We start from the raw sequence: 18898 nt of genomic DNA, 5'->3' as shown, positions 1-18898 counted from the left end.
TCTTAAATGTTGCAGAAGTTCCTGCTTCAACTACCTCCTCTGGCAGCTTGTTCCACACGCCCACCACCCTCTGTGTGAAAAAGTTACCCCTCAGATGCCTATTAAAATCTTTCCCCCTTCACCTTAAACCTATGTCCTCTGGTTCTCAATTCCCCTACTCTGGGCAAGAGACTCTGTGCATCTACCCGATCTATTCCTCTCATGATTTTGTATACCTCTATAAGATCACCCCTCATCCTCCTGCGCTGCATGGAATAGAGAACCAGCCTGCTCAACCTCTCCCTGTAGCTCACACCCTCTAGTCCTGGCAATATCCATTTTCACTATCTGCAACACCACCCATTTTTGTATCATCTGCAAACTTGCTAATCTTGCCATGTACGTTCTCATCCAAATCAATAATATTGATGACAAACCCTGAGCCACACCACGAGTCACAGGCCTCCAGTTCAAGAGGCAACCTTACACCATTATCCTCTGCTTCCTTCCATGAAGCCAACTTTCTATCCATTCAGCTATCTCTCCTTGGATCCCATGCGATCTAACCATCCAGAGCAGCCTGCCATGTGGAACCTTGAGGAATGCTTTGCTGAAGTCCATGTACACGACATCTACAGCTCTGCCCTCATCAACCTTTTTGGTCACATATTCAAAAAACTCAATCAGATTTGTGAGACTCGACCTCCCACGTACAAACCCATGCGGACTTTCCCTAATCAGCCCTTATCCATCGAAATGCACGTATATCCTATCATTCAGAATACTCTCTAGTAACTTTCCGACTATAGATGTTAGGCTCGCTGGCCTATAGTTCCCAGGCTTTTCCCTGCAGCCCTTCTTGAATAGAGGCTCTACATCTGCCACCCTCCAGTCTCCCTGCACATCTCCTGTATTTAATAACTGTATCCAGAGCTTCCCCATTCTCCTTGTAATGGGATGATCAGAAATGCACGCAATACTCCAAATGCAGCCTATCCAAAGTCCTACAAAGATGCATCATGACCTGCTGACGCTTATACTCAATGCCCTGACTAATGAACGCAGGCATTCCATATGCCTTCTTTACCCCTCAATGGGACTTTCAGGGAGTTACGGACTAAGATAATTATTCAGCAGCATTATATATTAAAATCTATGACATTCATTGTGTGTATATTAATGCAATTGAATTTATCATTTAATGTAATTTGATAAACATCTCGTATAATTACTGCAGTGGTGGTGAAACACACTGTGTGCCTGCTTTGTTCAACGTGAATTATTTGCACTTATGTCGAACCTCTGCAAAGATCAGCTCAAAATAATTATTGGACTACTTTGCAGTGTTTTCAGTCTGAACTGGACGGAATCACCTTGCAAGTTGACGATGTACGTGACCAAGCTATTTCACTCATGAACAATAATGGTCCTTCATGCCGGGAAGTGGTGGAGCCAAAACTCATTGAACTAAATCGTAACGTGGAGAGTGTTTCTCAGCACATCAAGGTGAGGTGGTCTGAAAGGTAAACAGTTTGTGACTGAATAATCTCCAAGTGAATAATCTGACTGGCTTCCAAAGAAACCATTACTTTTTTTCAAGTGAAGGTGGGTCATTTGAAAAGAGGTAGGGCGGTCACAGTGGCGCAGCGGTAGAGTTGCTGCCTTACAGCGAATGCAGCGCCGGAGGCCCGGGTTCCATCCCCACTACGGGCAATGTAGTGGTGTAATATTTAAAATGGAATTAGTCATAGAGTCAAATAGTGTGGAAACAGGCCCATCAGCTCAACTTGCCCACACTGACCAACATATTCCATATGCACTAGTCCCACCTGCCTGCATTTGGCCCATCTCCCTCTAAACCTATCCTATCCATTTACCTACCTAATTGTTTCTTAAAGGTTGCGATAATACCTGCCTCAACTACCTCCTCCGGCAGTTCGTTCTATATACCCACCACCCTTTGTGTAAAAAAAAAAGTTACCCCTCAGGTTCCTATCAAACCTTTTCCTCCTCACCCATGTCCTCTGGTTCTCGATCTCCCTACTCGGCATGAGATTCTGTGCGTCCATCTGATCTACTCCTTTTACGATTTTGCACACTTCAGTAAGATCACCCCTCATCCTCCTGCTCTCCATGGAATAGAGGCGTAGCCTGCTCAACCTCTCCCTGTAGCTCAGGCCCTTGAGTCCTGACAACACCCTCGTAAATCCTCTCTCACCTTTTGCCAGCTTGACAACATCTTTCCTATAACACGGTGCGCAGAAGTGTTTAAGATGGACTCAGAAATGCGCTTAGTGCTTGCCTCTAAATTTGAATCTTAAGAATCTGATTAGAGTACTTCAGTAATTAATTTTTAGTCAACGTTGATTCTTCGCCAGTGTAAAAGCATATTCTCTGAGGACAGGGAGATTATTGGGGGAAATTGTAAGGGATAGTGTGCATTTGGAAAGGCATGAACTTTGTGCAGGGGAAATTCCTTCTCACTAATTTGATTGAGTTTTTGAGGAGGTGATTAAGTGGATTGGTGAGGGTGGGGCGGTAGATGTTCTCTACGTGGATTTTAGTAAGGTATTCGACAGTGTTCCAAGTTTATCCAACCTCTCCCTGTAGCTAAGATCCCATAATCCAGGCGTCATTCTGTAAACCTCCTCTGCACTCTGGCGGCACGGTGGCACAGCGGTGGAGTTGCTGCCTTACAGTGAATGCAGCGCCGGAGACCCGGGTTCCATCCCCAATACGGGTGCTGTCTGTGCGGAGTTTGTACGTTCTCCCCGTGACCTGCGTGGGTTTTCTCCAAGATCTTCGGTTTCCTCCCACACTCCAAAGACGTGCAGGTTTGTAGGTTAATTGGCTTGGTAAATGTAAAAATTGTCCTAGTGGGTGTTGGATAGTGTTAGTGTGCGGGGATCGCTGGTCGGCGCGGACTCGGTGGGCCGAAAGGGCCTGTTTCCGCGCTGTATCTCTAAACTACAAACAAAACTCTTTTCAAAACTTCCACATTCTTCTTGTAATGGGTGAAGCAGAAGTGCACAGAATACTCCAGAATATTAAAAGTGACATTTGTATTCCTTCCATAAGGAAGCAAGGTTGATGCAGACAGAGCCACGCGGAGAACATCCAGCTGGGTGGTACCAGTATAAAAGAGAAGAAAGCCAATTTCTGGAATACTTGGATGACATTGAACAGAAACTCGTGGATTGTGGCTCAGAAGATGAACGATTGAAGGTACTTAAGTTAACAAAAGGACTTTTGTTTTGTTCATTGTGATTTCTTAATATTTATACTTAAATACATTTATTGGAATCGGAGGGGTAACATTTTCACACAAAGGGTGGTGGGTGTATGGAACAAGCTGCCAGAGGACGTAGTTGAAGCAGGGAGCATTACAACGTTTAGAAAACAATTAGACAATAGGTGCAGGAGGAGGCCATTCGGCCCTTCGAGCCAGCACCGCCATTCACTGTGATCATGGCTGGCCATTCACTGTGATCATGGCTGATCATCCACAATCAGTACCCCGTTCCTGCCTTCTCCCCATATCCCTCGACTCCGATATCTTTAAGAGCTCTATCTAACTCTCTCTTGAAAGCATCCAGTGAATCGGCCTCCACTGCCTTCTGAGGCAGAGAATTCCACAGATTAGACAAGTACATGCATCGGACAGGTTTGGAGGGATATGGACCAAACACAGGTAGGTTATACTAGTGCAGATGGGACATGTTGTCGGTGTGGGCATGTTGGGCTAAAGGGTCTGTTTCCACTGTATGACTCTTTGACTCTCTCCAAGATAGGCTTGCACAGGAATTTAAATTTACTCTCATTGCAACAGGTAACATGCTCAATGATTCAGTCGATCTCTCATTTCCGTCCGACTCTCACATGCCCCATAGGAGTGTTCATGGCAGTTGGAGGGCTAAAAACATGGAGATGCTGATCACTCGTCTCTGAATCAATTAGCATTCATAACCTTGGATGAGAAAGTAATAATTAATGATTGGATTGGAAGGAGGGAATTTTCAAAAGATCTCTCAAGAGTCTTTGGAGGGAAATTGAGTTGGCTGTCAATAACTGAAGTTGCAATATGTTGCATGGAATAATGTACACATACAGAATAACGTAGATGTGAAAACATGGTGGCGCAGCAGACGGAGTTGCTGCCTTACAACCACCGGAGACCCGGGTTCCATCCCCACTACGGGTGCTGTCTGTACGGAGTTTGTACGTTCTCCCCGTGACCTGCGTGGGTTTTCTCCGAGAACTTGGTTTCCTCCCACACTCCAAAGACATAGAGGTTTGTAGGTTAATTGGCTTGGTATAAATGTAAAAAAATATTGTCCCGAGTGTAGGATAGTGTTAAGTTGCAGGGATCGCTGGTCGGTGCAGACTCGGTGGGCCGAAGGGCCTGTTTCCGAGCTGTATCTCTAAGCTAAACTCTCTGGAGGGTAGGAATGGGCGACGTTTATAAACTAATTGAATCTGGTAACAATGTCTCTAAATGTATTTTTCTTTCCCAGGAACTAGTTCAAGAAATGGAGCAGCGAAGGGAGGACTTTATTGCCTTAAAAACGAAGGGCCATAGTCTGGGATTGTACTGTACCATTCCAGGAAAGGATAACATCAGTGTGGATGAGCGCTGGCACCAAATTGAGACCCAGCTTTCCTCGTACCAGCCAGTACACGTAGGTTATGTGTTTATAATTTATAAAATCTAAAAAAGTAGAGAGTAAGGATTCATTTATCATTACATACAGCCGAAAAATACCAACAATTGTATAAAGTTTATCTGAGGAATTTCACTGTTGTGCTCAAAATATAATGGCATAATATAATATGAGAGAGAAGGTGAACAGCCTGAGGTCAAGGTTACTTCGATGAAGAAGGTACACAAGGAACTGCAGATCCTGGTTTACAAAAAAAGGACACAAGTTCTGGAGTAACTCAGCAGGTCGGGCAGTATCTCTGGAGACAAAAGGAACTGCAGTTGTGTAGGAAGCAACTGCAGATTGGTTTACACCAAAGATAGACACAAAATGCTAGAGTAACTCAGTGGGACAGGCAGCGTCTCTGGATAGAAGGAATGGGTGACGTTTTGGGTCGAGACCCTACTTCAGGATGAGAGTCAGGGGAGAGGGAGGTACACATAAGGACAGGTAAGGTGTGAAAACGAGCCATCAAAGGAGATGGGGCTCTAGGAAAAAGTAGAATAGATAATTGCTAGCTAGGAGAAGATGACAACGGAGCACACAGAGATAAAATTTAATCGGGGGCATAGAAACATAGAAAATAGGTGCAGGAGGAGGCCATTCGGCCCTTTGAGCCAGCACCGCCATTCATTGTGATCATGGCTGATCATCCACAATCAATATCCCGTGCCTGCCTTCTCCCCATATCCCTTGATTCCGCTAGCCCCTCTCTCTTGAATGCATTCAGAGAATTGGCCTCCACTGCCTTCTGAGGCAGAGAATTCCACAGATTCACAACTCTCTGACTGAAAAAGTTTTTCCTCATCTCAGTTCTAAATGGCCTACCCCTTATTCTTAAACTGTAGCCCCTGGTTCTGGACTCCCCCAACATTGGGAACATGTTTCCTGCCTCTAACGTGTCCAACCCCTTAATAATCTTATATGTTTCGATAAGATCTCCTCTTATCCTTCTAAATTCCAGTGTATACAAGCCTAGCCGCTCCAGTTTTTCAACATATGACAGTCCCGCCATTCCGGGAATTAACCTAGTAAACCTACGCTGCACGCCCTCAATAGCAAGAATATCCTTCCTCAAATTTGGAGACCAAAACTGCACACAGTACTCCAGGTGCGGTCTCACTAGGGCCCTGTACAACTGCAGAAGGAATTCTTTGCTCCTATACTCAACTCCTCCTATTATGTTACGGTGAGCAGTGTGTCTAAAGTTAACCAAACTCAGAGGGAACGGACTCTTGTGGGCTTGCCCACCCTCTAGTGGACAGCACTGGAATAACAACTGAACTCAATAAGTTCCCGGGATAGACACAAGCTGGAGTAACTCAGTGGGTCAGGCAGCATCTCTGGGGAATCTGTATAGGTGACGTTTTGGCCCCAAACACCCCTCCTGACTAATTGTAGTAGGGAGAGTGGAAAAAACAGTGGAGGCGAAAAACAAAAAGCAGGGAAAATCAGGGCCGGCAACAAGGCGTCAGGGGAGGTGGTTCACTGCAAGGTTGATTTTTGGAAAGAGACAAGTGCAAGCCCAGGAGGGATGCATTGGTGCAAACTGTTAAGCTGCTTGACGGGATTTTACTGGAAGAAAGGGGGAACTGATGGAAGGTCATCCAAGTTTCAGGGGGAGGGATGTGTGGGGGGGGGGGGGGGGGAGAGAGCGGAGGGTGGAAAAGGGGTGTTAAACTGGTTAAGTCATCTGCTTCCCCACTAGTTTTCCAGCGAGTCCCACCAGACACAAAATTATGAAAGGTGTTTTGTAAGTGGTGGAATGGGAAGGAGAGTTTGAAAATACATTTGAATTTTAAATACTACTAGACCAAGTGGACCTGTTGGGCCCAAACCTCTCCTACATTGGTACACCACCCTCCCCCCTCCCCCCCTCCTCCCCTCCTCCCTCCCCCTCTCCTCCCCTCCTCCCTCCCCCTCATCCTCCCTCCCTCCCTCCACCCCCTTCCCCTCCCACTTCCCCTCCCCTTCCCCTCCCCCCTTCCCCTCCCCCTCCTCCCTTCCCCTTCCCCTCCCCCCTTCCCCTCTGGGAGCTGCAACTCGCTGCCCAGCATCACCAGAGAGTATCGTACCACATAAGACACTGCCAGTCTGAGCAGCGGACAAGTCTGCCAGTCCGGGAAAAGCCCGGGAAATGATCAGAATTCAAAGTACGGTTTCTACTGAATGTGTATCATAAAGTCGAAATATCCCAAGTCGAAGCATCGTAAGTCGAGGAGCATCTGTAGTTATGAGGAGAGTTTGGATTAGCTTGGAATTGTTGTCCTTAGTGCAGGTGTCCTGAGGGCAGACATAATTAGCTTGAATAAAATTATGAGTGACCAAGAGAGAGGGAAAATAGCAAGAAATTATTTGTGATTGAAGTATTTGCATGACGTTTAAAGGGAAGATGAAAAAATAAATTCATCAAAACAGTGAGTAGCAGCACAGTGCTGTAGTGTAGAGTTGCTGTCTTGCTGCCCCAGAGACCCGGGTTCCATCCTGACCACAGTTGCTGTCTGTGTGGAGTTTGTACGTTCTCCCTGTGATCTGTACAGGTTTTCCCGAGGTGCTTCGATTTCCACCCACGCTCCAAAGGTGTACAGGTTTGTAGGTTAATTGGCTTCGGTAAAGATTATAAATTGTCCCTAGTGTGTGCAGGATAGTGCTAGTGTGCAAGGATCACTGGTCGGTGCGGACTCAGTGGGCCGAAGGGCCTGTTTCATGCTGTATCTCTAAACTAAACTAAATTAAACAGTGGGAGGTGGCTTAAATTCACTCCCAAAAAAGGTGGGAAAGAGAGAAATAATCTTATTGAATGTGAAAGAGCAGTGACCTACAGAGCTCTCTAAATTTTACTGGATAGTCGGGTTAGACTCAACAACTCCAGCATAGACACAATGGGCTGAAGTATCAAATTGTGGAATTTGATTCCCCTAACCTGGGTAAAAGACTGCATTCAGCCTCTGGTATTCAGGCAAATCATAACATACTTAAGTATCTCAAGAGATAAAGAGACAGAATGCAGAATACAGTGTTCTAGCTACAGAGATGGTTTTGTGGGATGGGCTGGGCTGCATTCACAACTCCATCAATTTCTTGTGATCTTGGACAGAATGGTTGCCATACCAAGTTGAGATGCGTTTGGATGGTATGCTTTTTTAGGGACCATCTGGAGAAATTGGTAACATGATAAGTTGTATTAAATTTAGTTTTTAGTTTAGAGATACAACGCGGAAACAGGCCCTTCGGCCCACTGGGTCCGCGCCGCCCAGCGATCCCCGCACATTAACACTATCCTACACCCACTAAGGACAATTTTTACATTTACCAAGCCAATTAACCTACATACCTGCACGTCTTTGGAGTGTGGGAGGAAACCAAAGATCTCGGAGAAAACCCACGCAGGTCACGGGGAGAACGTACAAACTCCGTACAGACAGCACCCGTAGTCGGGATGGAACCCGAGTCTCCGGCGCTGCCAGCGCTGTGAGGCAGCAACAGTACCGCTGTGCCACCGTGCTGCCCGAATATAATTGTTTATTATAATGGCAGACGTTAAACTTACTGAGGAATGCAAAATGTAACCATTGTCCAACGTTACTATGAAATCAATTTTCCACTGTTGCCTCTCTCCTCAGGAAGCCCGAGTTATTGCTGACCATTGCACCACAAGTGAAGTGATGGCATCACAGTATTTCCCATCAGATTATATTCTGGATATTAACAAGGCACTGCTGGCTCTGGCAGATGTTGAACTGCTCCTCAATGCACCAGAATTAAACAATGGAAAATACGAGGACTTTTCAAGCCAGGAAGACTCCCTGAAGGTGTGTTGGATCTGGAACGGTAATGTTTGTCCTTGACACAAAAAGCCGGAGTAACTCAGGGGATCAGGCAGCATCTGTGGAGAAAACGAATAGGTGAAGCTTCTGGTCGACACCCTTCTTCAGACTGAGAGTCAGGGGCAAGGGAAACGAGAGATATAGACGGTGATATAGAGAGATATAGAACCATTGAATGAAAATTTGCAAAAAAGTAACGATGATAAAGGAGACTAGTTTTCACCGAGACCACAGCTAACAATGGCCTGTTTCCTTTATCATCGTTACTTTTTTGCATATCTTTCATTCATTTGTTCTATATCTCTCGTTTGCCTTTCCCCTGACTCTCAGTTTGAAGAAGGGTCTTGACCTGAAATGTCACCTATTCCTTTTCTCCAGAGATGCTGTCTGACCCGCTGAACTGAGCTGTTTAACTGAACTGAGTTACTCCAGCTTTTTGTGTCTATCTTCGGTTTAAGCCATCATCTGCGCTTCCTTCCTACACATGTTTGTCCTTGACCTGTGAATGAGTTAAGTGGTGCAACTAAGCTGATTAGAGATAAACAGGTGGATTATTTTTGCTCCAACAGCAGTTTTATGTTTATGAGATTGAGTCTCAGCAGTGATCCTACTGTGATCAGGTTAAATCTGCCCAGCTTTATGTAAGCTATATTGAACGGGATTTACCTGAGCAATCTTGGATAATTTACTGAACAGAATATGCCAGCCATTACTACATTGAGCAGGGTACTCTTGTGCGAAATGCCTTAATGCACCATTTAAGCTATGTCAAGTCAAGTTAAAATAATTTAATTGTCTTGTACCGAAAACAAAACAATGAAATTCTTACTTGAAGTAACATTAAAGACCTGTATCTTCTTTGTATAACAGGAAATACACACAAATAATACACAGGTTAAACACTGATTCTTTTGGCACCCTCGGTTCCAGAGCCTTTCTGCATTACCTGTTTTTCTGTACCAACAGAGGCACGTGATAATGAAACTACAATATACCCTTGGCCCGCTAATGACTCCCCTCCCTTGTCTCGAAAGCACGAGGTGCCAGAAACCTAAATAAACAAATATGGCATGTAAACTAAATGTGAATGGAATGAACTGCCGACCCAATGTTTTCACACTGAGGGTGCAAGGTAAATGGAACGAGCTGCCAGAGGGGTTCGTTGAGGCAGGGTATTACAACAACACTTAAGAGACATTTGGACAGGTACACAAATAGCAAAGATTTAAAGGGATGTGGGCCAGAAATGGGTAGGTAGGACGAGTGTACAGTGCCCTCCATAATGTTTGGGACAAAGACCCATCATTTATTTATTTGCCTCTGTACTCCACAATTTGAGATTTGTAATCGAAAAAAATCACATGTGGTTAAAGTGCACATTGTCAGATTTTATTAAAGGCCATTTTTATACATTTTGGTTTCACCATGTAGATATTACAGCTGTGTTTATACATAGTCCCCCCATTTCAGGGCACCATAATGTTTGGGACACATGGCTTCACAGGCGTTTGCAATTGCTCAGGTGTGTTTAATTACCTCCTTAATGCAGGTGTAAGAGAGCTCTCAGCACCTAGTCTTTCCTCCAGTCTTTCCATCACCTTTGGAAACTTTTATTGCTGTTTATCAACATGAGGACCAAAGTTGTGCCAATGAAAGTCAAAGAAGCCATTATGAGACTGAGAAACAAGAATAAAACGGTTAGAGACATCAGCCAAACCTTAGGCTTACCAAAATCAACTGTTTGGAACATCATTAAGAAGAAAGAGAGCACTGGTGAGCTTACTAATCGCATAGGGACTGGCAGGCCGCGGAAGACCTCCACAGCTGATGACAGAAGAATTCTCTCGACAAAATAAAGAAAAATCCCCAAACACCTGTCCGACAGATGAGAAACACTCTTCAGGTGTCAGGTGTGGATTTGTCAATGACCACTGACCACAGAAACTTCATAAACGGAAATACAGAGGCCACACTGCAAGATGCAAACCACTGGTTAGCCGCCAAAATAGGATGGCCAGGTTACAGTTTGCCAAAAGTACTTAAAAGAGCAACCACAGTTCTGGAAAAATGTCTTGTTGACAGATGAGATGAAGATTAACTTATATCACAGTGATGGCAAGAGATGGCAAGTATGGAGGAGAGAAGGAACTGCCCAAGATCCAAAGCATACCACCTCATCTGTGAAACACGGTGGTGGGGGTGTTATGGCCTGGGCATGTATGGCTGCTGAAGGTACTGGCTCACTTATCTTCATTGATGATACAACTGCTGTGAAGTGTCTGAAGTGTAAAGACACATCCAATCTGCTCAAGTTCAAACAAATGCCTCAAAACTCATTGGCCAGCGGTTCATTCTACAGCAAGACAATAATCCCAAACATACTGCTAAAGCAACAAAGGAGTTTTTGAAAGCTAAAAAATGGCCAATTCTTGAGTGGCCAAGTCAATCACCCGATCTGAACCCAATTGAGCATGCCTTTTATATGCTGAAGAGAAAACTGAAGGGGACTAGCCCCCAAAACAAGCATAAGCTAAAGATGGCTGCAATACAGGCCTGGCAGAGCATCACCAGAGAAGACACCCAGCAACTGGTGATATCCATGAATCTCAGTCATTGCATGCAAAGGATATGCAACAAAATACTAAACGTGACTACTTTCATTTACATGACATTGCTGTGTCCCAAACATTATGGTGCCCTGAAATGAGGGGACTATGTATAAACACTGCTGTAATTTCTACATGGTGAAACCAAAATGTATAAAAATGGCCTTTATTAAAGTCTGACAATGTGCACTTTAACCACATGTGATATTTTTTCTATTACAAATCTCAAATTGTGGAGTACAGAGACAAATAAATAAATGATGGGTCTTTGTCCCAAATATTATGGAGGGCACTGTAGATGGAGCACCTTGGTCGGTATGGGCATGTTGGGCTGAAGGGCCTGTTTCCATGCTTCCATGCTGTAGGACAAAAAAAAAAAGATAAATTAATAACCACAATACCAGTGTCCTGGCAGACCCATTGTTTCTGCCTGTTTATGTCCCACCGAATTAATTTCCACCTACCTCGACTCCATCCTATCCCCCCGGTCCGATCCCTCCCCACCTATGTCCAAGACACCTCACGCGCTCTGTCTCCTCAATGACTTCTGATTTCCTGGCCCCCACTCCCTCATCTTTACTATGGATGTCCAGTCACTCTACACCTCCAGCCCCCACCAGGAGTGTCTTAAAGCCCTCCGTTTCTTTCTCGACCGCAGAACCAGCCAATTTCCAGCTACCAATACTCTCCTCTGCCTAGCAGAACTGGTCCTTACTCTCAACAACTTCTCCTTTGACTCCTCCCACTTCCCCCAAATCCAAGGCGTAGCTATGGGCACTCGCATGGGCCCTAGCTATGCCTGCCTTTTTGTAGGGTACGTCGAACAATCCCTGTTCCAGACATACACTGGCCCCATCCCCGAACTCTACCTCCACTACATTGATGACTGCATTGGTGCTACCTCTTATACCCATGCAGAACTCACTGACTTCATCAATTTCACCACTAATTTCCATCCTGCTCTTAAATATACTTGGATCATCTCCGACATCTCCCAACCGTTTCTGGATCTCACCATCTCCATCACAGGAGACAGACTAGTGACTGACATCTACTACAAACCCACTGACTCCCACAGCTATCTGGACTACACTTCTTCCCACCCTGTTTTCTGTAAAATCCCCATCTCCCAATTCCTCCGTCTACGCCGCATCTGCGCCCGGGATGAGGTGTTCCATACAAGGGCATCAGAGATGTCCTCATTCTTTAGGAAACGGGGGTTCCCCTCTTCCATTATAGATGAGGCTTTCACTATGGCCTCCTCTATATCCCGCAGCTCCGCTCTTGCTCCCCCTCCCCCCATTTGTAACAAGGATAGACTCCCCCTTGTCCTCACCTTCCACCCCATCAGCCGTCGCATACAACAAATCATCCTCCAACATTTCCGCCACCTCCAACGGATGCGTTAAAAATTCTAGCCATTAGTAATTTCCACAACAGTGTGTGGTTACTCAAGTTTACACCGGACGCAAGCCGGCAGTGCTGGTGGTGCTTGCCCAGAAAGCCGTACGGCGTAGAATGGGCCCAACGGCAAGGCTGAACCCACGGCAGCCATGGCAGCAGAGCCTAACCCGAAGGCCGCAGCTGTGGAAAGTGCCCCAGATGCAGCCGGAAGCTGCTGAGACAATCAGTACTCTCAGCACAAAGTGCTGGAGTCGCGCAGCGGGTCAGGCAGCATCTCTGGAGAACATGGACAGGAGATGTTTTGGGTTGAGACCCTTCTTCAGATTTGAGTTATGTCGAGCAGGAGATTGGGATGGTGATTGTGGCTTATGTAAATTCTGACACGGAACGTAAACCCTTAACGTAAGTCCGGGAGTGCCTGTACCACCCTTTCTGATGGTAGGATCTAAATGAGATAATGGCCCGGGTGATGTGGGTCTTTTGATGGCATTGACTGCCTTTTTGAGGCAGTGCCTTCTTTAGATTCCTTCAACGGTGGGGACCTCATCGTGTATACAACATGGAAACAGGCCCTTTGGCCCAAACATGTCCCCTCTACACTGCGTTTGGCCCATGTCCCTCTAAAACTGTCCTATCAATGTACCTGTCTAAACGTTTCTTAAACGTTGTGATAGTACCTGCCTCAACCACATCCTTCGACAGCTCGTTCCATACTCCCACCACCCTTTATGTAAAAAAAGTTATACCCCTCGGGTTCCTATTATATGTCCTTCCCCCCCCCCCCCCCCCCCCCCCTCACTTTAAACCATGTCCTCGGATTCTCGATTCCCTGACTCTGGGCAAGCCACTCTATACGTTTACCCGATCTATTCCTCTCAGGATTTTGTACTCTATAACATCACCTCTCATCCTCCTGCGCTCTAAAGAATTGAGTCCAAGCCTGGTCAGACTCGCCCTTTCACTCAACCCCTCGAGTCCTGGTAACATCCTAATAAATCATCTCTGCACCCTTTCCAGCTTGACGACATCTTTCCTATAGCATGGTACCCACAACCGAACACGATACTCTTTTAAGTGTTGCCTCACCAACATCTTATATAACTGCAGCATGACTTCCCAACGTTTATAATCAAAACTCTGACTGATGAAGGCCAATGTGCCAAAGACCTTTATGACCACTCTGTCTACCTGTGACTCCACTTTCAAGGAAAGGGAGGTCAGTACTTGGCAGTGTTTACTACTCTCTGTAATTTCCTTTGTTCCTGGGTGTTTGACTTGCCGAGCCAGGCTACGATTGCAACCAGTCAATATGCTCTCTCGCACACACCTGTGGAAGATCGACAGAATAGTTGCCAGCATACTGAATCTCCTCAGTCTTCTGAGGAAGTGGAGGTGTTTGTGAGCTTTATTTTGAAATTGCATTGATGTGCTGGGCCCAGGACAGATCTTCAGAAATATGTACACCCAGGAGCTTTAAACTGCTGAGTCTCTCCACCATCATTCCCATTAATGATGACAAATGTGTGTATTCTCAGCTTTCCTCTTCTAAGGTCATCTCCTGCATCATGCTGGTGCTGAGAGCAAGATTGTCGTTCGGCACCATTCGAGCATCGTTCCCAATCTCCCTCCTTTATTCTGACTCATCATTACCCATTAATCGTCCAACAACGGTGAATTCGTTGGTGAATTTCAAGATGGCGTTGGAACTGTGTTTGGCTGCACACTCTTGGGTATAGAGTGAACAGAGTGTGCAACTGAGGACACAGCCTCGAGGTGCTCCTAATGCTGACGGTTATCGAGGAGGAGGTAGTGTCTTGCCAACTTGTACTGAATGTGCATTGAGCTGCATTTTTAAATAGCTCTGTTAGAGGTCCTCCAACTAATTGCACAGCATTGCAGTGAATTGGCTGATGTGCCTGAATTTGCTTTAAATGCACTTTCTTAATAGTTCCATCAATTTAATTATCATTGATCACCAATTGACCAAGATATTAAAGAAGAGCTTTCATATTCAGAAGGATCAGTAATCAAAGAACACAGTCTTGTTGATTTGTAAGAGAAACACAAGTTTTAAGCAGAGTTGAAACGTGGTGATTCAATTGGATGGATATAGCACAGTCAAAAATAATTGCAAAATACTTTAAGTATATCAAGGGGAAGCGAGTAACTAGAGAGAGAATTATCATTGATCATCAATTGACTGATAATGAGAGGGGATCTTATAGAAACGTATAAAATTATAAAAGGACTGGACAAGCTAGATGCAAGAAAAATGTTCCCAATGTTGGGCGAGTCCAGAACCAGGGGCCACAGTCTAAGAATAAAGGGGAGGCCATTTAAAACTGTGGTGAGAAAAAACTTTTTCAACCAGAGTTGTGAATTTGTAGAATTCTCTGCCACAGAGGGCAGTGGTGGCCGATTCGCTGGATGAATTTAAAAGAGAGTTAGATAGAGCTCTAGGGGCTAGTGGAATCAAGGGATATGGGGAGAATGCAGGCATGGGTTACTGATTGTGGATGATCAGCCATGATCACAATGAATGGCGGTGCTGGCTCGAAGGGCCAAATGGCCTCCTCCTGCACATATTTTTTTCTATGAGAGTGTTAATTGGCATGTGGGATGAGTAAGTGCCAAAGTTAAAGGTGAAAAGAAGACGAAAAGGTGTCAGATAAGGAAAGTGGAGGAATGGAAATGTAAAGTCGGAGGGAATATGGGGGTCGGGGGAGGGGAACTTTGGGGGATAAAAGGGAAATGTGGGAGCTGGGAATGGAGATGATCATAGAGTGCAGGGGAAACGAGGAGATTGTGGGAGAAATGTGTGCGTACCAGGCAGGGAGCGGCAGGTGAAGAGAGGCGATGTAGGGGACAATTCATCATCGGCGGTCACACGAAGCGAGTATGACTGACTGTCCTTTAGGACCCCTGTGCATGACTTTGTTTAACGTGGGGAGACTGGTGCACAGACAGCCACCACACGGTCCTTGACAGATCTGGGTCAGGATCCAGTGGCGTGGAATCCAAGACGACCGGGGACGCTTTTCTGCTGCAGTCTTCATCCATCCGCCTTCCCAGCCGTTGTGACGCTCCACTAAAGTCAGCCATCATCCTCCCTCCGCCTGTTCCACCGTTGAGGTCTTGGTTGCATTGCTCTTTGTCAGGGACCTCCCCCTCGACCTTACCCCCATGGGTGACCCTACCAGGAGCGTAGCTCCAGACGGCATCGCTCTCAGGATCTCAGGACCACACAAGCTTCTCCACCACGACAAGGTGACAATCCACGGAGAAGAGGGGACAATTATTTGGAATTGGATAGATAATTCAATGTTTATACCGTTGGGTTGCAAGCTACCCGAGTGGAATATGAGATGTCCTTCCAGTTTGCGTGTGGTCTCACTCTGGAATGGAATGGGTCAAGGACAGAGAGGTCTATATGGGAAGGGGACAGCGGGATTAGCGACCAGGAGCATCAGCAGGCCTCAGGCCTCATGCGCAAGGGCATGGCAAAATGGCTGGCAAATAAGGAGTCTGTCATTAGGAATGATGTCGGGTCACAATCTGCCAAACCTCTCCCCAACACCAATCAAGCGTAGGCACAAAAAGCTGGAGTAACTCAGCAGGTCAGACATCATCTCTGAAGAAAAAGAATGGGTGACGTTCGGGTTGAGACCCTTCTTCAGAGTGAGTCAGGGGAAAGGGAAACGAGATATAGATGGTGATATAGAAGAAATGAACGAAAGATGCAAAAAAATAATAATGATAAAGGAAACGGTGAAAAACGAGTTGCAGACAATGAAACTCAGCAAGATGACTTTGAAACTAGGAACAGCACCTCATATTTCACTTGTGTAGCTTAAAACCCAGCAGTATGAATCTTGATTTCTCGGACTTCATGTAACCCTTGCATCCTCTCTCTCTCCGTTCCTCCCGCACCACAGTTGTTGTACTAGGTTCAAAGTCGTCTTGTTGAGTCTCATTTTATTTCAATTACTCCTTTTCCTTCCAGATTTTTTTCTGTCGCTGTGATACCTTCAATGTCTTCCACTGAGGAGACAAACTCAAGAAGTTGTTAATAGTCTCTACTATTTCCTCCTTTAGTTTAGTTTAGAGATACTAAACCACGGAAACCAGCCCTTCGGCCCACTGAGTCCGCGACAACCGGCGAGCCCGACACATTAGCACACACTAGGGACAATTTATAATTACACCTAGCCAATTAGCCTAAAAACCTGAATGTCTTTGGAGTGTGGGAGGAAACCCACGCAGGTCACAGGGAGAACATACACACTCCGCACAGACAAGCACCCATAGTCGGGATCGAACCTGGGTCTCTGGCGCTGTAAGGCGGCAACTCTACCTCTGCGCCACCATGCCACCCGTTTAGAGATACAGCGCGAAACAGGTTCTTCAGCCCACCGAGTCAGCACCAACCAGCGATCCCCTCACATTAACACTATCCTACACACACCAAGCCAATTAGCCTGCAAGCCTGTCCTTTCCTATAACAATTCTCCAAATGATCTGGTATTTTTCATTGATTTTGTGTTTATAGTTGTAGGGTCGTGCAGCAAGGAAACAGGCCATTCGGCTCAACTTATCCATGCTGGCCATGATGCCCCATCACATGTGACCCGTATCCCTCTAAGCCGTTCCTATCCATGTACCTGTTCAAAGTGTCTTTTGTATGTGTTATAATATCAACCTCAACTACCTCCTCTGGCAGCTTATCCATATTCTCATCACTGAGTGAAAATGTTGCCCCTCAGGTTCATATTAAATCTTGGTTCCGTTATGTTTACCCAATAACGTTTCGGGTCGGGACCCTTCTTCAGACTGATCTGACTTGGGTTAACTGATTTCCGGTATTTCTCGCAGCATATAACAGACACACTTGAGAAACTCGGAGAGCAAATTGAGGATATACATGAGAATCAGCCTGATGCCTTCCTGGAAGCTTCTGCAGCGGAGGTCATACAAATTGGTGATACACTGACACAGCTCCATGCAGAATGGGACCGAGTGAACAGAATGTACAATCATCGCAAAAGGTAACAAATTGGTATTATCTGCTGGCATGAGTTCAGCAGAATTATTTCTGCAGTAGAAAATTTAATTAAGAATAATAATCATAATCATACTTTATGAGCCGGGTATGTTTTGCAACAGGCAAGGAATTTGATTTGCCATACAGTCACACCAATAAAAAGCAATAGAACACACAAAATACATTTTAACATGAACATCCACCACAGTGACTCCTCCGCATTCCTCACTGTGATGGAAGTCGAAAAAAAGGTCAATCTCTTCCCTTCTTTGTCCTCCCGCGATCGGGGGCCTCGAGCCTTCCATTGACGGGACGATCTTGGCTCCCATAGCTGGCGGCGAGCCTTCCTCGTCGGGGCGATCAAGCTCCTGCATTGGAGGGGAATCTCAGCTCCCCCGCGCCGGGCGATCTACCCCGGGTCGGGTTGGTCGAACGTGGTGCGGCTTTTGGAGCTTCCCGACGCCGCTCTCAACCAGAGACTGTGAGCTCCTTGATGTTAAAGTCCGCAGGCCACGGTTGGAGCGTCGACCCCAGGCAAGGGATCGCCCGCTCCGATGGTAAGTCCACGCCCCGCAGTGGGGCTCAAAGTCAGTCTCGAGCAAGGCCGCCAGCTCCACGATGTTAGACCGCGGAGCGACCGGAAATACGATCCGGAAAACAATCGCATCTCCGGCAAGGTAAGAGATTGGAAAACAGTTTCCCCCTCCCCCTCCCCCACCCCCACATAAAACAAACCACAGAACTTAACACACACTTTCCAAACACACCAAATAACAAATAATAATGACTTCATTTTCTTCACTTGCGAACTGTTGCATCGTGCTGATAGATTTTCCAAAGGTTTGGAGTCATGGTGTGGAGACAAAAAGTCAAATCTGATTGTTGCCAATCTATTACCATGTCAAAGTCTCTTAATGAGGGCTACACCAGTTTAAGAGGAAAAAAGTGCTCGGGAAAATTGACATTATTGCACATCACTTGATGTCTTAGTTTTCCTCCGTTACTGACAGAAATTTATGTCCAGTTTAGAGATACAATGTGGACTTTGGTCTGAAGAAGGGTCTGGACCCAGAACGTCAAGTATTCCTTTTCTCCAGAGATGCTGCCAGACCCACTGAGTTATTCCATCCTTTTGCGGCTGTCTTAGGTTTAAACGAGTACCTGTAGTTTCTCTCTACACCACAAAGGAACCTTGTTACCATAACGGAATTAAAATATTGGGCAGGACAGGCCCTTCGGCCCATAATGTCTATGTCGAACATAATGCCAAATTACATCCCTTCCGCCTGCACATGATTCATATCCCTCCATTACCTGCATATAAGGTTTGTCTCCCCTAAA

The 18898-nt window shown here is 45.8% G+C and overlaps 1 protein-coding gene across 7 annotated transcripts in view; it reads left to right on the top strand.

Moving 5' to 3' along the window:
* Positions 1 to 18898, top strand: part of LOC144596441 (utrophin-like) — a 401591-nt gene that overhangs the window by 207052 nt on the left and 175641 nt on the right. For all 7 annotated transcript variants that reach the window (XM_078404693.1, XM_078404692.1, XM_078404691.1 and 4 more), the window contains 5 exons: positions 1324 to 1485; positions 3058 to 3204; positions 4494 to 4658; positions 8303 to 8491; positions 17389 to 17561. In XM_078404693.1, the coding sequence (XP_078260819.1) occupies positions 1324 to 1485; positions 3058 to 3204; positions 4494 to 4658; positions 8303 to 8491; positions 17389 to 17561 (836 nt within the window). The remainder of the gene's footprint in view (positions 1 to 1323; positions 1486 to 3057; positions 3205 to 4493; positions 4659 to 8302; positions 8492 to 17388; positions 17562 to 18898) is intronic.

Source organism: Rhinoraja longicauda, chromosome 9 (genome assembly GCF_053455715.1).
Source record: "Rhinoraja longicauda isolate Sanriku21f chromosome 9, sRhiLon1.1, whole genome shotgun sequence".
In the NCBI taxonomy this organism is placed as follows: Eukaryota; Metazoa; Chordata; class Chondrichthyes; order Rajiformes; family Arhynchobatidae; genus Rhinoraja; species Rhinoraja longicauda.
The sequence above is the reverse complement of the archived record's forward strand: the minus strand, read 5'-3'. Positions and strand labels throughout refer to the sequence as shown.